The sequence below is a fragment of the Doryrhamphus excisus genome, linkage group LG5 (genome assembly GCF_037039965.1).
Source record: "Doryrhamphus excisus strain RoL-2023G ecotype Guam linkage group LG5, RoL_Dexc_Guam_v1.1, whole genome shotgun sequence".
NCBI classification, from domain to species: domain Eukaryota; kingdom Metazoa; phylum Chordata; class Actinopteri; order Syngnathiformes; family Syngnathidae; genus Doryrhamphus; species Doryrhamphus excisus.
In genome coordinates, this window is record NC_136361.1 from 20,305,338 (window position 1) to 20,325,649 (window position 20,312).

The 20,312-nt window shown below is 38.4% G+C and overlaps 1 protein-coding gene across 28 annotated transcripts in view; it reads right to left on the minus strand.

The window, feature by feature from the left end:
• The window catches only part of rims2a (regulating synaptic membrane exocytosis 2a), a 111,284-nt gene that overhangs the window by 81,933 nt on the left and 9,039 nt on the right, over nt 1–20,312 (minus strand). For 17 of the 28 annotated variants that reach the window (XM_078790876.1, XM_078790883.1, XM_078790881.1 and 14 more), the window contains exons 3-6: nt 7,515–7,547; nt 6,727–6,819; nt 2,041–2,251; nt 1,474–1,485 (exon numbers count right to left, since the gene is read on the minus strand). In XM_078790876.1, the coding sequence (XP_078647002.1) occupies nt 1,474–1,485; nt 2,041–2,251; nt 6,727–6,819; nt 7,515–7,547 (349 nt within the window). The remainder of the gene's footprint in view (nt 1–1,473; nt 1,486–2,040; nt 2,252–6,726; nt 6,820–7,514; nt 7,548–20,312) is intronic. The other 11 variants (XM_078790889.1, XM_078790892.1, XM_078790898.1 and 8 more) reach the window with 3 other exon arrangements.

The window sequence follows — 20,312 nt, forward strand, 5'->3', positions numbered from 1 at the left end:
AAATTATTGATATATTGTGTGCCATATACAATATATGCTCCAGACACTTTGAAATAAAATTCTCAGAATCAGTAATTGATTTTCTGGACTCAACTCTGTAGCACAATATGGACATAAAAAATGTTTGTGTGCCACCTTCAAAGCATTTCTATGATTCTTAAAATTGTTTAAAATTCCATAATGGACAAATTTGTAAACAAAAAAGGGGGAATTTATTCATTCATTCATTTTCTACCGCTTATCCTCAAGAGGGTGCTGGAGCCTATCCTAGCTATCTTCGTCCGAGAGGTGGGGTACAGCCTGGACTGGTGGCCAGCCAATCACAGGGCACATATAGACAAACAACCATTCACACTCACATTCATACCTATGGACAATTTGGAGTCGCTAATTAACCTAGCATGTTTTTGGAATGTGGGAGGAAACCGGAGTACCCGGTGAAAACCCACGCATGCATGGGGAGAACATGCAAACTCCTCACAGAGATGGCCGAGGGCGGAATTGAACTTGGGTCTCCTAGCTGTATGGCCTGCGTGCTCACCACTCCGTCACCGTGCAGCCCACAAGGCGATCTGGTCTAAGAACACTAACCATTGTCTGAACGACTTGTCCTCAGTGGGGTCACAGATATGCTGGAGCCTATCCCAGCTGTCTTCGGGCAAAGAGGTGGGGTACACCATGGACTCATCACCAGCCAATCCCAATGACCAGAAGTAAAGTAGCATAAACATTGAAGATGCAAAAAGCACATGTAGCGTCTTAACGAGTTGATTTAATCGCAACTGCGATTAACTAGCCGGTTGCTCAGTTAATTTCAGAGTGCAATAATAGCTTTGCTACCTGCTCCTCCAGACATAGACTAGCTGCTTCTGTCACTGACACACCAGACTAGCGATGCTAAGGCAGCGTATTCTATATTAATGATCATATAGTATATATAATATACGACACATATAATTGTGGTTCACAGTGGTTGTAGTCGGTTGTAGTTATTTCCGTCTACATCTACTCATTCATGAGATTCTATTTTGTCCAATTGCACATGAATATTTAACGCTACCATCCAAACGGTGTGCAATGAAGGTTGACGTTGAGGGCAACAAGGCCACCGCACTACTTAGTGAGCGATGACATCACCATTATTTACTAAGGGACACTTCCCGAAGGCCATTTGCCAGATCTCCAAATATTATTCCAAGTGAAGAGTTCAACATGGTAGTCAAAGTAGTAGCAAAAACACCAGCAGGCTGACATAACTTAAGTACTAGCTATGCTTGTTATTTATTTCTCCGTCATAATCACCTTTGATATGCCTTAATATTAACAATACTGTTCCAATGGGGCTGCTCTTCCATATCATTCATGTTGGTTTTAAATCATTTTGGGCTGCTGTATGTGCACGTGTACATTTCACAACAACGCTTAGGACACATTGAGTGAATGTAAAAAAAAAACAAAAAAAATGTTGCTAACCACTTTGTCCTCCTGTTGCAATTCCATGAAAGCAGGAATGTAGCACAGAAATAAAATAATAAAAGGGGGGAAGAAAGGGAAGATTGTGAGTGGCATTAATAGGTCCTGACAGCACCATCACATAGTAATAGTAGCAAATGATTGGATGGGATTGCATAGAAACATTTAAGCTTGTGATTAATATCAAAGCGGTCTAAGACTTTTTTTTTGTAAAATCCAACCAGACACTGGAGTACTTGAAATTCCTTGGTGGGAAGAATGAGAGGGAATAGTTCCCTCCAGTGGTGAAAATGAACAACTGTAGTTCAAGTGACCATGATGATAAAAATAGGTGTATATAAACAAGATGTTCACCTGAATAGTAAACAGAATGAGAGCAGAAATATACTATATGTTTAGTAGATGGCAAAATACTGAAAAACAGGAGTTCCTGTGAGAGACATCATTGGCTCCACTCCCAGATTATGAGTCCACTGTGTAGCGCAGGGAGAAATGTGCCCGAGGACAGGACATCTGTATGTGTGTCCTTTATAAACGGAGAGTTCCAAGCATGCAAGCCAGCATTACCTTATTTGACCGCAGAGACACTCGTCCTCCGCACCGAGCACAGAATTTCGTTTGGCAATATGAACAGAGGTGGCCACAGCCGTCGGCAAATTTGGTTTTGTGGCATATCCCGCAGGTTGGGGCTTCGCTCTTCTGTTCCTGAGCCTGCTTTGTCTCGTCCCCCATCTTCTTGACCTGGTCCTTGTATGACTCAAACTGCTGGTGCAACTTCCTGTAGGGAGATAGACGCATGTTAAGCAGGACTAATGATGGTTGAAAGGTGACATCATGGCAAGGTAGGCTCCTGAAGTTAAATAGGTAAGAGCTCATGTCGCCGTGGCCTCCAAGGGATGTCCAAGGAGGGGAGGGGGTCACCTTCAAAATAATACAATTAAAAGTAGTTATTCCTATAGTTGGGCCCTGTGTCTTTGTTTTTATTAGATTTTTAAGTTCTGACAGAAGTGAATTTGAACTTTTACTTATTATTAACAGGTTTTACAAGTCCGTACAGCACTTTGGAAACATTGTTTATAAAATGTGCTATATAAATAAAGCGGATTGGATTGGATCATGTGCCAAAAACCATAATGCCAAATAAGCCCCTCTACCTGCCCACACGCAAAACTTTAAATTATTATTATTTATTCAAAATTATTTAAATTATATGTGCAATTTACTGTTTACGCTGTACGTTGTTGTTCATATTTGATGTCATCTATTTATTCTCCACATTATTATTATTATTATACGGGAGCCAGGCAACGACATTTCTTTGGCAATTTCACTGCTGTGTTATTGTGCAATGACAATAAGGGAAGTATCTATCTATTTATCTATCTATGGTACGCAGCAAAAAAATATATACTTTATACTGTGAACACGGTGGCCAACTTAAATATCTACCTGATGTAAGGTTTTGTACTTTTTCAATGACCAAGGACCTGACATTATCGTAAGCTTTAGCCAGGAAATTGACCAGAAGAAGACCAAGAAGTGGTTATGTTAAGTTACACTATGTCTATTCTGCATCATAAGACATGATTAAAATGATATATGTTTTTTTTCATGAGGTTTTCCAAAATTAAAATAATTTGTGAACGTGTACTCCGATGTAAGTTCCAAGTTCAATGCTTTGATGTTGAAAATACCCCTATAAGACATTCATAATAAGGCTATAGTAAATTCATAGTACAGTCACTCGATTGGTAGCACATCACTAAATGTCCTATAGATGGCCTCCTACTGCTACTTACTGCAGCGTGTGATCTTTTGCAGAAGAGCCTGAACTCTTGACACATCCTTACAGCCTACTGAAAACACATGGACTCTTCGCATGCATTTTGTATGACACATGTCAATTGAGCGTCTCCTTAGAAACTAAACACTGGGCTGACTTCATAATATGGCGATTAGAATTGGTTTCGCCCACATATCCCCTGCAACATTCATTAGAGCTTGTGAATTATTAAGCAGCACTATCCTTTTACCACATACAGCTCTGTGTTTGAGCTAAACGTGCTTCCTTTACTCTCGGCTAGTGCTTTGGAACCTACAGTAGCCTCGTTTATCGCGGTTAAGAGGTGACCGTGATAAGTGAATTCCCGAAAAGTAGGATTCCTTATTCATAAATGGAATATTTTAATAGGTAGAACAGAGATAACCTTTTTGCACCCTTCTAAATACGGCTTTTAACATTATTAGAGCCCTCTAGTTATGAAATAGCATCCCTATAGTCACCATTGCACTCATATTACCCAATATAACAGATACTGTGTAATTACACAGAATAAGTCATACATTCATTTTCTATACCGCTTATCCTCATGAGGATTGTGGGCATGCTGGAGCCTATCCCAGCTGTTTTTGAGCATGAAGACTGGTTGCCAGCCAGTAACAGGGCAATCACAGTCGCCAATTAACCTTTTTGGAATACGAGAAGCACCCAAAGAACATGCAAACTCCACACAGAGGGGAATCAAACCCGGGTCTCCTAGCTGTGTGGCCAGTGCGCTAACCACTCGACCAGTGAGTGAAAATCTGAATCACAATGTGACACTACCCGACGAACCGTGTGCACGTGCGGACGCTATTGTTAGAGTGCATGTGGCATCAAAACACGAGTGCGTCTCTTGTTGCACCCAGGAATTAGAAGTGTGGTAACCAAGAAGAGATCAGTGATGGACAGATCTCACTAAATCTCACTCAAGGGGAACAAAGCAAGGGCCACTGTCAAATACGACTACAACGAATAAACTTATTCTAACTTCATCACTGTAGTACATTCAAGTACCTATTGTGATAAAGTGGCAGCAGGAAGTCAGTCCACCGTGTCCGTTCTTCAGGTTCTCCCTATTGAGTCAAACTCGGTCAGATGTAGGTGAAACTGCCCATCAGTGATCATACACTGTTCATTGTAGCATCCCGCGCTTGCATCAGTATCCACGCTCTGTTACGTCTGGGATTTGCCCCCGAAATGACACGCTGCCAGTTACATGATCCTCTCTTTTGGACATATGGCAGACTCAAAGTATCCACAGCCAGGGTGAAGTACACACCGGCATAAAGCAGACCTGTTCTTGTACTCAATAGGACTTATCATGGAGAGGCAGGAGCTACTGTACTCGTAAAATGTAGTCATGGTTGGCAGGTCCCTGAATGCATCTGTGAGTTGTGTGAGTTGGACATACATACTGTATGTGTTTCAACTGTACTGTTATTGATGCGTTAAGGTCGGAATTGAGTTATAAAAGCGCATCAGACGTCAGACATTCGTTCTGCCGTCATAACAGAGCGGCGTGCTTGCTCTGGCGGCCATACGTTAATTACACTGAAAAATTAAACAGAATCAATGAAATAAACGAGTTACCGTCGTTAACACGTTACATTTGACAGCCCGAATTGTAATATTTGACACCCCATTCATGCATTACATTTGTGATGTGACGTGTCATGACAATGAAAAATTGTAAGAATTTCCATTTTACACTATTAAGTTCTAAGCAGAGCTTCAAAATGTAAAAAAAAATCATAAATGACCAGAAATTGAAAATTATGAAACAATTGTGAGACAAAAAATAAACTAAGTAAGCATTTTATTTATTTCAACAAGCATTAAAGGGGACCTATTAAGCTAATTTTTGTCCCTTTGTATTGAGCTGTACACTCCTATAGAGCAGCTACACACAATAACCCGCACATACACTGTAAAGCTTTCTGGATCTTCCAGACTCTGCACCTCTTTGTGCTGCATTTTAATGAATTTATAGATTACCGATCCTGATAATCCATGAGTGAAATAGGCTGATACGGATACCGATCACATACATGCAGTATAAATGTTTAAATGTACTACTGGCTATATTAGCGGTAGCTACTTTTACAAAATGAAAATGGCCAAAAGCTACTTTTCCGAGCTTATTTCAAGCCAAACAAAGTCGGCAAAGGGGATCAACGCTTTAAAGCAAGTAACGGCCGATGTCGATACCGTCCTTTTTCCACTAATATCAGTCGATAACGTTCAATCGGAGCACCCCTAGCAGGTAGGTCTGCCTTTACCAAGTGTTACAAAAAACACGAGCATTGAAACCAAGCGTTCAGAGCCATCCCAAGCTTCTTTCCAGGCTGACTTCCACATATGCAAACCTCATTATCTGAAACTTTGGCATAGTTTAAAAAAAATAACATTCTAAAAAAATACAACATTCTAACAATATTTAGGTCAGAAAAGTGGGAAAAAAAGGACAATAGATCTCCTACAAAGTGACATAGGCTGTTCATCAGCTGATCAAAAGTTTAGGACCTCTTGAACGATTGTTGATGCAGTAAAAGTCAAGGTCAAATTATTATGATATGAACATTCACTTTGGGCTCTCTCAGTTCCTTGGAGAAAGCATCTATATTTTGTTGGTGTTTCTTGTTTGGTTCTGTGCTCAAATCAAGCTAAATTAATTAAACAGCTCTCATAAAGTTTAATCTGACTTTAGAGCTAATTTTAGCTTCATTATTTTTATGACATGTAAATATACATAAAGAAATGTATTTGAAATCATTCTGATACCATGTTAAATGAATAAATCTCACTCTGTACCTTGAGGAATTGTGCCAAACGCGTTGGAAACAATTGCCATTATATTTTATAACATGAGTCATATTATTATTGCATAATTGCAGGACATTGTGTGTTTAATATATAATGTACATCATATAATCAAAGTGAATTTTGGTAAATGAGCTTGCAGCATTTTCAATGCTGTAATTGTTTTTTCAGTTTAGCTCCACAAGAGGGAGACAAACTAACTTAAAGTCTTTTTCTTCCACAACAGGATGCACACAAGTGGCTTCATAGTGAACTGAAAAGTGATTAATTACAGTTGCATCTCCAAAGCGGGATGTTGAGCAATATTAAGGCTTCTTATAAGCAACATGGAATAAGTAAGTCAAATGTATGTAAGAGTAAGTAAGTATGTATGCGTGAGGAGGGATGGGGAAACAATTAAACTGCACACAGGGAGCTGAGAACTGAAGTTATCAGATCTGTTGTATATTTGTTTAAAACTCTAAAACATAGTATGCTTTGTAATGGATTATATACAGTATCACTGCAATCACATACAATTATACTCTACTGTACACTCAGCCGCCGGGGTCATTGCTGTGTATTTGCAACTGCTGGCAAACAGATCCAACTGAGTCTGATCTACTACTTACGCGTCTGGTTCGGGCTCCTTGTCATTTTGGGACTTTTGCTGTGGCTGAAGAACATTATTTACCAGCTCTGTAATCCCACTAAAGGGAAACCACCTGTTCAAATAAGCAAATATAAGCGTGACTGGTACATTGAAGCCAGTTATCATGTCATCAATACAATATATATCCTGAGAGGGATTTGAAATATATACTTGGGCACATTCACTACAACCAGAGCATAGAGAGAAGGCCGAGATAGAAGGCCGAGACATGGCGGAGAAGCAAATACTGCGACATTAAAAACCAGTGGGAAAGAAACAGAAAGAGGAAGCAAGAAAGCTGAACAGCCAATGGAAATGAGGCAGCACTAAATACTCAGCTGAGGAAAGGAGAGCCACTATACATGAGGGTCAGGTTTGCCTAACAAGTACATAGATTGGGTTAAGGTACATCCACAGTACAGTAAAGTATAGCACAACTGCATCTAGGACAGTGATTGTATTTCAAGGCTGCGTAAGCTGGTCCAGGCATAAACAACACACTAGGTAAGAAATAACAGCCACAGACATATAGGGAAAGGTTGGAGGATTTTGCGTTTAATAATAAAAGTCATCGGAAAGGAAAAGCCATTGTCATTAACGTCATGGAAGTCATCCGCATAGCACGATGACAAAGGTGCATTCCAGGACTTTAGCGACATTTCTTTCCTCAGAAAAAAAAAAAGAATAGAGCGCCACATGAAGCATTACAGCACCAGATGACGAGAAGTGTCAAAGCCTAGAGCACTCTGGGTAATGTAGTTTACTTACTGTGCTGACTGAGGCTTTGGTTCTTCTTTGATCCTACAATGTAAACAAATGAAGAAAAAAAAAAAGATGCACAACTCAGGGCAGTAACAACACAAACAGATGAAGGGAAACACAAGAAACAAAATATAGAAAACGTAAAGTGATATTCAACTGCAAAAATAGCTATTATTAGAATATAATATAGTATAATATACCATTATAGCGTGACAATATGATAATGGCGATGGATTAGTTACACTGTAAACCCAAATAAGTTAGCAGAACTAAAAAAAAAGTTTTTTTTGCATTCATAAACTCAAACATTTGAGTATATCAAAGCTTAAATATTTGTAGTTGATATTAGATATACTTTTTTAATTTTGGGGTGAAAAGTCTCTTTCCATAGGAAGAAGGTAACCTACACAGTACAAATAAATCTGATTTATTCTTAATTAATTCTTGGTTTGATTTATTCATGTTTAATAGATACTTTTTTTTATAAGTAACTATGAGTTAATTATTTTAAGTAGGTTACACAAATCTGCAAAAAAATGTATATTAATCAAAAATTACAAGTTAAATAAACTGAAAAAACAGGTAACGCAACTGGCAATCAACATTTATAAGTAGAACTTTTAAGTCAACTGTACTTATACTAATTAATTATTTTGAGTATTCGGATTTACAGTGTCTTAAGTTGTATGTGAACTATGTTTTTAAGTTACTTAATATAGCCATAGTTCAATTTAATCAAAACAGTTAAAAGTACTCAAAACGGAACAACATGTTAAATGAACTTGACATAATTAAGTTATTAGAACTTTTTTAAGAACTTTGAGTACGCATAACTTCATTTATTTAAGTACTTTGAACATTGGGGTTTACAGTGCAGCATAACCATGAAGGTAGCAATGATGTGTCAATGATTGTGTAGGTTTACTCCGTTATTAAATACACGCCCAATTCATAACTTGATGGTAGGTTTAGCTCCAAAAAGCATCCAATTGTTTTCTCTTTTCTGTCCTACTCCTTCTGAGATTTAAAAAAAAATAATAATACTCTTGAGAACCTGCAATATGTATTCATTTATATGTACAAACCACTGTATGAGTTGCTGGCACCAGCATAATTGAAGTAAGACACTCCAGTGGTTAGCACGCAGACCTCATAGCGAGGAGACCCGAGTTCAATCCCACCTTCGGCCATCTCTGTGTGGAGTTTTTGTGGGTTTTTTCCAGGTACTCCGGTTTCCTCCCACATTCCAAAAACATGCTAGGTTAATTAGCGACTCCAAATTGTCCATAGGTATGAATGTGAGTGTGAATGGTTGTTTGTCTATATGTGCCCTGTGATTGGCTGGCCACCAGTCCAGTGTGTACCCCGCCTCTTGCCCGAAGACAGCTGGGATAGGCTCCAGCAACAACTGCAACCCTTGTGAGGATAAGCGGTAGAAAATGAATGAATGAATGAGTTCTCCTCCCATTATGTGTGGAAGTGGTAACTTTTTGGCTTCTTATTTTGTCTTTCCCCACCTTCGGCTATCTCTGTGTGGAGTTTGCATGTTCTCCCTGTGCATGTGTGGGTTTTCTCCGGGTACTCCGGTTTCCTCCCACATTCCAAAAACATGCTAGGTTAATTAGCGACTCCAAATTGTCCATAGGTATGAATGTGAGTGTGAATGGTTGTTTGTTTATATGTGCCCTGTGATTGGCTGGCCACCAGTCCAGTGTGTACCCCGCCTCTCGCCCGAAGACAGCTGGGATAGGCTCCAGCAACAACCGTGACCCTTGTGAGGATAAGCGGTAGAAAATGAATGAATGAATAAAGACACGCCCCCTCCTGAGGCTTACAAAAACAACAAATAACAAGAAACGGATGACATCTTCTGGCATGCTGGAGCCTATCCCAGCTGTATTTGGGCTATACCATCATGGGACACTCAATCCATAACACACATAGAGTAAAAATAACACCAGCTTGAAGTCCCTGTTCCCCTTTCCAACATAATAGTCCCAGGAAAGTAAAAAGGTGTACTCATGTGTACTAAAAGTGGCGGCTAAAAACAACACGGATCGCTTACAACTCCAGCGGCATACAATAGCAACTTAACGTCACAGGCCGTGTTACATTAATAATACCCTAAAAACATGTTTATAAATTGGTTATTATTGTGTCACAACTTCATAAATATGATATAACTTTCAATAACAATAACAGTTTGCCAGATAATTATCCACATTTAGTTTCTTTGTTAGTTATTAATGTTTGCTCCTCATTATTTAATCATAATATGTCATATAATTGCTAGTAGCTTATGTTGACCATGCATGTATTGTGTTTAAAACTACTATAAGTCATATATAATTGTTTATAAGCAGTATAGTAAAAAATTAGTTTATTAAAATAAACACATTTAAGTCCAGGTACGGATTCTATCAAACACACAAGAACAGATATAGTTCTCCGTACCCCTCGGTCTCGCCGCTCTGTTTCCCGATGAGCCAGTCCATATTGTGTGTCCTGTAATATTTCTCTTTATGATCCCATCATCCCAGTCTCTGTGGTTGTAATACCAGCTTCATATTTATCTGATGGTGCCAACATGGTGGCCACTCACAAAGTGTGAGGCTCGTCTCCTATGTATGAGTCTCTGTGAGCCCTGCATGATCCCACGTGGGTTTTGTGCGTCTGTACAGTGTGTGAGTGTACAGCTGTGTGTGTGTGTGTGTGTGTAGCGTATTGTTTGACACGGGGCAGGAAAATGAATGAGTGTAAAATGTCACAAGTGACGTAGTCGGTACTCTGCCTGCTGAACACGGCATCACTAAACTGACATGTTACATTTCCACTGTCTCCTGTGAAACATGTCACAACAAAATAAGAAATATTCATACCTAAATAGGACTTTTAGGACTTTTTGTCAGATATTTTTATCCATATATCTTCCATGCCGTTTATCATCACTAAGGTTGCGGTGTATGCTGGAGGCTATCCCAGCTAACTCTGTCTAAGTCAATCGTAGTGTACAGATATTTTTATGTGAGGGATCATTTAGATGACATAAGATATTGACAAACTCACAATATTCTTCATATGATTACTTTGATGTATAAAGAGAAAGTACACAAACTGCGGCCTGTGGCACACTGGAAAATTAAACCATAAAATAAAATAAAAAAAACACCAGGAATAATAAAGCAAAAAGTCAAAATGCAAGGAAAAGAAGCTGGAATGTTGATGCTAATATCTAACAATAACAAAGTTGTTATTTCTTTTTTTAAAAGAAAGTTTTTTTTTTTTGTAACAAAATGGTAAAAAACTGGAAATATGTCATTTCAACTCTTTCCATAGGAAGAAGGTGTGCATGTGTAACAATATATACAAAGAAGGTGTGCATGTGTAACAATATATACAAATATATCTGATGCAATGGATTTATTCGTAATTAATTCTTGGTTTGATTTATTCATGTTTAATAGATACTTTTTTTATAAGTAACTATGAGTTAATTATTTTAAGTAGGTTACACAAACCTGCAAAAAGTTCATATTAATCAAAAATTACAAGTTAAATAAACTGAAAAGACAGATAATGCAACTGGCAATCAACATTTATAGGTAGAACTTTTAAGAAAATTTTAAGTCAACTATACTTATACCAATTAATTATTTTGAGCATTTGGATTTACAGTGTCTTAAGTTTAAAGAAAGTTTTTTTGTAACAATATAGGAAAAAAATAAAAATATCAGAAAACTATAAAATGAATGTTATTCTGAGGTTCTGATGTTTGTATTCAGCCATGGTTCAGTTGACTACTGATGCTACACTGCCCTCTAGTGGACACACATGATGCATACACATTTCACAGTAGTCACTACACTGCAGGCTTTTTGGGGAACACACATCATACCCTAAGTGAGACAATCTATCCATCCATCAATTCTCTATGACACTAATCCTCTGAAGCCTATGTGGAGATGCATCCTATAGACCTATAGACCCCCCAATTACACAGGGTCTACATACTATACGTACTATTGAGGTTTTTGGTCATTGGAGAAAAGCCAGAGTACCCTCACCTATGCAGATCCAGTATTTTCCATTTTTAATAAATTGTTAGATTTGTATTTCATTCATTCATTTTCTACCGCTTTTCCTCACGAGGGTCGAGAGGCGGTGTACACCCTGGACTGGTGGCCAGCCAATCACAGGGCACATATAGACAAACAACCATTCACACTCACATTCATACCTATGGACAATTTGGAGTCGCTAATTAACCTAGCATGTTTTTGGAATGTCGGAGGAAACCGGAGTACCCGGAGAAAACCCACGCATGCACGGGGAGAACATGCAAACTCCACACAGAGATGGCCGAGGGTGGAATTGAACCCTGGTCTCCTAGTTGTGAGGTCTGCGCGCTAACCACTCGACCGCCGTGGTGCTCCTAGATGAGTATTTATTTAACAATTTGTTTATTATTATGGTTGTAGCTCAATCTAGCTTTAGTTATTCAACATGTACACCGCTTATCCAGTTCAGGGTCAAAGGTGAGCTCATTCACACATACTACGTGCGTACTGTGGGAGGAAACCACAGTAACCAGAGTACAGTACACAAGCGCGGTAATGATGACTTAGTTGATGTAGGTAGTGACAACTATCGGGAGGAAATGTTACATGCATATTTTTTTAACAAACAAAAACAGACTGTGTACATATATTTATACTGTTATTTTGTATTTTCATATTTTGTATTTCATATTTTGTATTTTCATTCTTTTTTAATAGATGTGTATGCACCTACTATACCAAAACAAATTCCTAGTATGTGTTTGATCATACATGGCAATAAACCATTTCTGATTCTGATTCTGATTCTGATTGTTTTTGTGTGCAAATTCCATTCATTCATTTTCTTCATTCATCATGACAACAAACTGTCCAAAAAAAAGTGCTGCAAATTCCCACAATTCTCACTAAAGTCACAGTTGTGTCAAGTAACTCTAAAAATCTGTTCGCTTGGAAAGTAAGTGCAATATGACTCCTAATATTTTCCACTTTGGCGGCGTAATCGTTCTGCCGCTCTTGCGCCCAGCGTACATACCAGCTGCTTCACAGAAACACTGATGCCACAGCTCTTGGAGTTGTGAATCATCACATTTCCCCACAGCTGAGACAAGGTCAGCAACGTGTCACAGACACCTCAGCAGGTCCAGCAACTTCTGAAAACAGCCTTAAAATAATACCAATCATAATAATAACACAATAGCACTGGTGGGAATGGGAGATTAGCAACATTTTGGTCGAAAATGAGCACAAAAATGAGCATTTCTATCACCATCAGACTCTTGAAGAAGCATTCACTGTGGTGCAACTAAAGTTGTGACAGTGATATAATGTTGTGATTATTATGTTAGTGATGTTATGTTGTGATTATTATGTTAGTGATGTTATGTTGTGATTATTATGTTATTATGTGATATTATGTTGCCATAGGTGGAACAAGTTGGATAAAATTTGTATTTTTGAAGAAAAACCTTCTGGGTTCCATCCATCCATTTTCTATACCGCTTATCCTCACGAGGGTCGCGAGCATGCTGGAGCCTATCCCAGCTGCCTTCAGGGGGAGAGGCGGGGTACACCCTGGACTGGACCTTCTGTGTTATTATTAATTATTTGCATCAATATTTCAGCTTTATGTTATGTGTTTTGTTTTGTTATGTTATAGGTTTTGTGGAAAAATTCCCCAAACTTAAAATTCAAAATTAGATTGCAGTTAAACCAACATCAAGTACATCTGCACAGGTTAGCGCTTTTTTTTTGTTTGTTTGTTTGTTTTGGGGCTGCATGGCGAACGAGTGGATAGCGCGCATGTCTCACAGCTAGGAAACCCGAGTTCAATTCCACCTTCGGCCATCTGTGTGTGGAGTTTGCATTTCTCCGGGTACTCCGGCTTCTTCCCACATTCCAAAAACATGCTAGGTTAATTAGCGACTCCAAATTGTCCATAGGTATGAATGTGAGTGTGAATGGTTGTTTGTCTATATGTGCCCTGTGATTGGCTGGCCACCAGTCCAGGGTGTACTCTGCCTCTCGCCCTAAGACAGCTGGGATAGGCTCCAGCACCCCTTGCGACCTTCGTTAGTATAAGCAGTAGAAAATGAATGAATGAAATTTTGGTGACCAGCCTCAAAAATAAAGACCATCCTCAAAAATTGGCTTATAATAGTAAAAAAAAAAGACCCATGACCCTGCATGGGATAAGTAGTAGGAAATGAATGACTTAAGGTACGTAATCTTGAAATGCTTCCCAGAAAAGTAAAAATGTCAATCATAAGTGGCATCTCCACATTGTCTTCTGTTTACATTTCCTATAGATGTATGAGAATTGTGCTTTATGTATAGCGTCCAATGCTTATGCTCCTGCTTGTTTGCTTTGACCATGATTGCATGGACTTGTCCTCCTTTGCATGTGAATGCTTGGCCGTGTTCCTTCTCTGTCAGCCTCCTTTATTCATCCCGACAGATACATTTTATTCCAGCTGGGATCAGCACTTTTTCTTGGCAACTGACAATGTCCCATGTTAATGTCACACCTCCTCCCATTCATGGGTGTATAGCACCTCTGGGACTAGTCCACCACAAGGGTCATCAACACCAGGGTCATTGCCCTCTGAGCTACCCTGATCTCAAAGTGCAACATTCAGACAGAGGCTGCCGACTCCGGCTCAATGCCTTTTCCTCTAACCGGCTACCATTTAAGCATCAAATCACTTCACAAGCACAAATTCTGTCCAGTCTTGCTATCACCCGATTATTTCCAGTCTCATAGACAGCAAAAGCCTAGTTTTCTTGCCGCTTGTGCCTGAGGAGGGCTGTAACTGGAGCAAATTAACTTTAAATCCCCTTTAACACAACCTGTGAGATAAATAACAACTTTGCGGGACAATTGTCCACGGTGACTTCATCTCAGGACAAACACTTGTCTCGCTGAACCTCACCCTTTACTGTTATAAGAACATCACGTGCTACATCTTTAAACACAAATCTCTCCATGATGCTGTTGATTCTGGTTGGCAGCAGGTGGACTAGACTCACTCAGTACCATAATAATAGCACAGGCATGTCTAACAATAGCCTGGTAATAGATACCCTGCCTATTGTTGTCCGAGCCTGCTCTACTCCTTCCTGTCCCAATTGATTGTCATCACTATCGGTGTGCTTAACTAAACTAGTACAGTGTACACACGGAGACAAGCAGACAGGCAATCTGATATCACCTCGCTGCTTCGGAGTCCCCACCCATCGCTTTTGCTAAAATACTGACGTAGGGGCCATATGGTGTCGCACACTCAAGCTGAAGTATCTGTTACCTGTTGCCATATTCAACGTAGAATAATATAGTAGGGAGAGTTAAGTAGAGAGCGAGAGTAGATAGAGCTGAGAAGTGGTATTGTGTGAATGAATATAACTTTGAACATCTGTAGTATTCTACGGTAATCAGTATCAATGAGACAATAACTACTGCAGGAAGTACTGTGCAACAATGTACAGAAACAAGAATTGTAATTGTAATTTGTACTAATTACTGTTTGCGCTGTGCATTGTTCATATTTGATGTCATCTATTTATTCTCCACATTATTTTTAATTTTTTAAATTTTTTATTTTTTTATTTTTTTAATGTTTTAATGTTTTTAATTTTGGCAATTTTGGTAATTTTTCCCATTTTTCTCATTTTCCCAATTTTCCAATTTTTCCAATTTTTCCAATTTTTCCAATTTTTCCAATTTTTCCAATTTTTCCAATATTCCATTTTCAATTTTCCAATCCAAATTTTAATTTTCAATTTTCATCCACTTTTTCACTTTTTCACGTTTCCATTTTTCCTATTTTCACTTTTCCTATTTTCACTTTTTCACTTTTTCCTATTTTTCAATTTTTCCTATTTTTCAATTTTTCAATTTTTCGATTTTTCCTATTTTTCATTTTTTCCTATTTTTCAATTTTTGCTATTTTGCTATTTTTCCAATTTTCCAATTTTCCAATTTTCCCATTTTTCCGATTTTCCCATTTTTCCCATTTTTCCATTTTTCCATTTTTCCATTTTTCCAATTTTTAATTTTTAATTTTTAATTTTTAATTTTTAATTTTTAATTTTTAATTTTTAATTTTTAATTTTTAATTTTTAATTATTTATTATTTATTATTTATTTTTTATTTTTTTTATACGGGAGCCAGGCAACGACATTTCGTTGGTAATTTCACTGCTGTGTTATTGTGCAATGACAATAAAGAACGTCTATCTAACAAAGAACTGTCCAAATGCTAAAATGTAGGAGTTCTTATTTCTTACTTTTGTCTATAGGATTATTAGAGAATATAAGTCTAAATGTGACAATTATGGTGTTATTTCATGTCTAAAATACTCTAATAATGTTAAAAAAGTGTTTCTTTGCCATAACTATGACAATAATTCACTTATCATGGTCAAGCCTGGAACCAATTGACCGCGATAAACAAGGGATTACTGTATTTTAATGGTTTTGCACTACAACCACGATCCCCACACAACCCCACCCCCACCCAACCTGACCCTATTTTACTTACTAAACAACCAGGCCTCGGCATTGCAATGTGTAGCTCAGTGGAACAAATAATATTAAGGGATTACTGGGAGACAAGCCATCAGACTTTGGTAGAAGGGCACGATCCCTGGATCACCGAATCTCCTCTCTTTGTCCGTCCAACCAAGCTTCCTCATAGTTATTTTCATGGTGGATCATAGACACCGGACCACACACTAAAGCATGCACGTATCCACACACTGGACCTGCGGAATAATGCATTTAAAGCCCCAACAAATACCTTCACCCCCAGGCAGGGTGAGCGCCAGCCCAGACTATACCATATGGAATATGTCCCAGTGTAGAATCCATGCTAGTGCCCTGTGTTCAAAAGACCGGACTTATGTAAGGCTCACAGCTACATTAGTGATGTCATGCGAATTACTTCTCTTTATCCTACCTTAGTTACAGTAGGTCAGTAAGTGGCATCCGTAATCTACTGAAGCACTATCAGCATGTCACCTAGGTTCACCGAGGGAGGGGGTCTGACAACCCTTGACACAGATCCATCTGCATCCATCAACATCATCTTTAATAAAACAAATCAATAGAAAGACTCCCAAATAATCCACACTCAAGTATGCTGAAATAATGATGCCTAATATACGGTAATTGTAGGGAAACACTGATATTAATACTCAGATCAATATCATCATAAACCCTATGACACCCTATGATCCAAGACATAAACCACCCATTTTATGTGGTGTAAAAGTAACGTTGCATTTCAGAAAAAAAAAAACATCATACCAATAATAAAATAAGGTGGTGGTAGTGTGACGGTCTTGGGCTGTTTTGCTGTCATACAAAGACATGTCAGTTTGGATTTTTTTTCCTCCCTTAATAATAAAATATTTCATTTAAAAATGTCTTCCCATTGACTATTATTTCAATTTGATGATCTGAAACATCTGAGAAACATCTTCATATGTACACTGTGATTGGCTGGTGACCAACCAAGGAGGGAGTGACAACCCCTGACACAGATCTGCATCATAGAATGGGTGTAATGAACGCTCAAACATCATCTTTAATAAAAAAAATCAATAGAAAGACTAAAAAATAATCCACATTCAAGTATGCTGAAATAATGGTGCTTATTATACGGTAATTGTAGGGAAACACTGATATTAATACTCAGAATCAATATCATCATAAACCCTGTGACACCCTATGATCCAAGACATAAACCACCCATTACATGTGGCGTGAAAGTAGCGTCACATTTCAGAAAAAAAACATCATATCAACAATAAAATAAGGTGGTGGTAGTGTGACGGTCTTGGGCTGTTTTGCTGTCATAGAAAGCCATGTCGGTTTGGATTTTTTTTCTCCCTTAATAATAAAATATTTCATTTAAAAATGTCTTCCCATTGACTGATATTTAAGTTTAATGAAAGGAAAGTAGCACACCTCTTGCATAAAGTAGGCTGGGAAAGACACTAACTCACCTGTGACACCGCACATGAACGATAAAAAATCAATGCCGTCATTTGTAAATAACGCTTTATAGCGTTGATGAGGCACGGGATTTGTTGCATCATGAACGATTCCGCAGGAATCGACGCAAATGCATATAAGTAGGGCCAAGTCGGTGGCGGCTATGTGTTTGAATTGCCAGCTTGTACCTACTTTAAACAGCTGAGTCCTGAATGAACACACACACACACACACACACACACACACGCAGAGGGAAGCGAAGATTACAGAGCCTTGTGTAAACTATCCCTCGTAAATAAAGCAGCTCTCACACCCAAACAGACCAACATGGGTGTGCACACTTCAGCAATTTTACATAGAATTTCAAAATATTAAACAAAGCAGTTTTATATAGTCTCCAAATGAATCGGTTAGGTATTGGACAACAAAAGAGGCAAACACACACAAATATGTATTAACGTGGCCGCCATACATATTATTAGTATTTACATATACTGTACATATATATACTGCGTAATCCATTTGTGGTTTCCTTTGACACCAGTTTTGATGATATCATACCTGCCGGTTGGTCACCTGCTTGGTGAACTGAACATGTCGATGCTTATCAGGCTGATGAGTGAGAGAACACATCCTGTGTGCAAAGCGTCACGTTCACATACTGTAGGCCGCATTGATTTAACATATTTAACGTGGGGTCAGACTATATATTTTACACAGATATTTTCTGGACTATAAGTCGCTCCAGAGTATAAGTCACACAAGGCTAAAAATGCATAATTAGGTAGAAAAAAAACATACATAAGTCGCACTGGCGTATAAGTCGCATTTTTTACTTGACCAAAACAGACATTATGTCCTCTTGGAAGGCACGTTCTAACAATAAAAGAATATAGAACAGGCTGAATAGATGTAAGATATGCTAACACAATAGTTATTCAGCTACACGAAAGATAAACATAAACAGAAAAGGTGTCCAGTGTTTAAACAGTTTTTTCATTTATAAGTCGCTCTGGAGTATAAGTCGCAGGAACAGCCAACCTATGAAAAAAAAGTGTGACTTATAGTCCGGAAAATACAATAATTCATATAAACAGTCCACCTGGAATTATTGCATAAATGGAATAAAAAAAGCTACCTTAACCATCAAAAGTTTGTCTCAAACCATGATGCCATGTTGTATGTTAAGTTTCAATGGAATACTTTGGAAAGAACGGACAATCCGTATTTAAACATTTGGCGGGCCGTAGTTTGCCCACCCCTGCTGTAGTGGGACAAGTCAGTTCTAGGAAAGAAGTCGATTTTCACAACTGCTCGGAGCCGGAAAACTCACCAGTTCCTTTTGATCAGTACATACGACAACAGGACCTTTTTTTCCACTGCAAGAAGTTGGACTACAGAAAATTGGATCAAAATCAATTAGCATTTATTCTAATCTATCATCTATTAGTAATGTCTTTCCTTTTTGAAAAGTACAATTTATCCATTCATTCATTCTCTACTGCTGGAGCCTATCCCAGCTGCCTTCAGGCGAGAGGCGGGGCACACCCTGGACTGGTGGCCAGCCAATCACAGGGCACATATAGACAAACAACCATTCACACTCACATTCATACCTATAGACAATTTAGTGTCGCAAATTAACCTAGCATGTTTTTGGAATGTGGGAGGAAACCGGAGTACCAGGAGAACATGCGAACACAGAGATGGCTGAGGGTGGAATTGAACTCAGGTCTCTTAGCTGTGAGGCCTGCGTGCTAACCACTTGTCCACCGTGCAGAATCTATCCAACGAAGCAATATTTTGCCTGGAATTTTCTATTTCCACCAAAAGTCAAGTGTATCAGTTTTTATATACAACATATCAGCCTAAAACGCTCAAAAACGTCAAGTTGTTTACCACATAGGATTATTATGTTAGTTATAACTCATTTGTTATGACAAATGACTTAACAGTATAAAACAATCATGTATCCCCAAGGGCATTTCAAACTGTAGCACCAGGTGCTGGAAAATCCCTTCAAACTTTGCTAAGAGGGATAAGAGCCCAGAAAAGAATAAAACCTATGCTGACGAGTGCAGATGTTATTTAGAACAAAGCCTGCGAGACAATGGAGTCCGATGTGCCAAGCGGGCTACGGGAGATGGCTGATTGCTTGTCAGTGGGGACTGAGGCTGTCATATCAGCAACGAGACCTGATAGCATCTCAGACGTCAATGTCTCTCCTCTCGTCTTCTCCCTGATGTTCTCTTCTCATTTCCTCACCTAGCTCCCATCCCAACGCCGCTAAACTTCCCAGGTTGCCTTTTCCAGTTCCCTGTCCTTCTCCGCATCCTGATGTGTCGCAATTGGAGCAAACCATAATATGTACATATCAACACCATACTATCCAATCCACTTTATTTATATACGTAGCACATTTCATAAGTGAGTTTCCACAGTGCTGCACAGCACTAAAAAACTAAAAATAAAATACAATAAATAAAGGCACAAATTGAATTTAATCCAAAACTAAAAGATCAAATAAGAAATAAAATAGTAAAATATTTAAATATTAAAAGCAAGAAGCAAAGCAATAAAAATATAAAAAATAAAACCAATAAAAATTTTAAAAAAGAACTAAAACCATATGACTCACTTCGAGTTAAAAGCCAGAGAATAAAAGTGGGTTTTAAGACAAGACTGTTGGGGACCTTTTTTTTTACTTGGGAGGGGAGAGAGTTCCATAGCTTGGGGCCAACCACAGAAAAG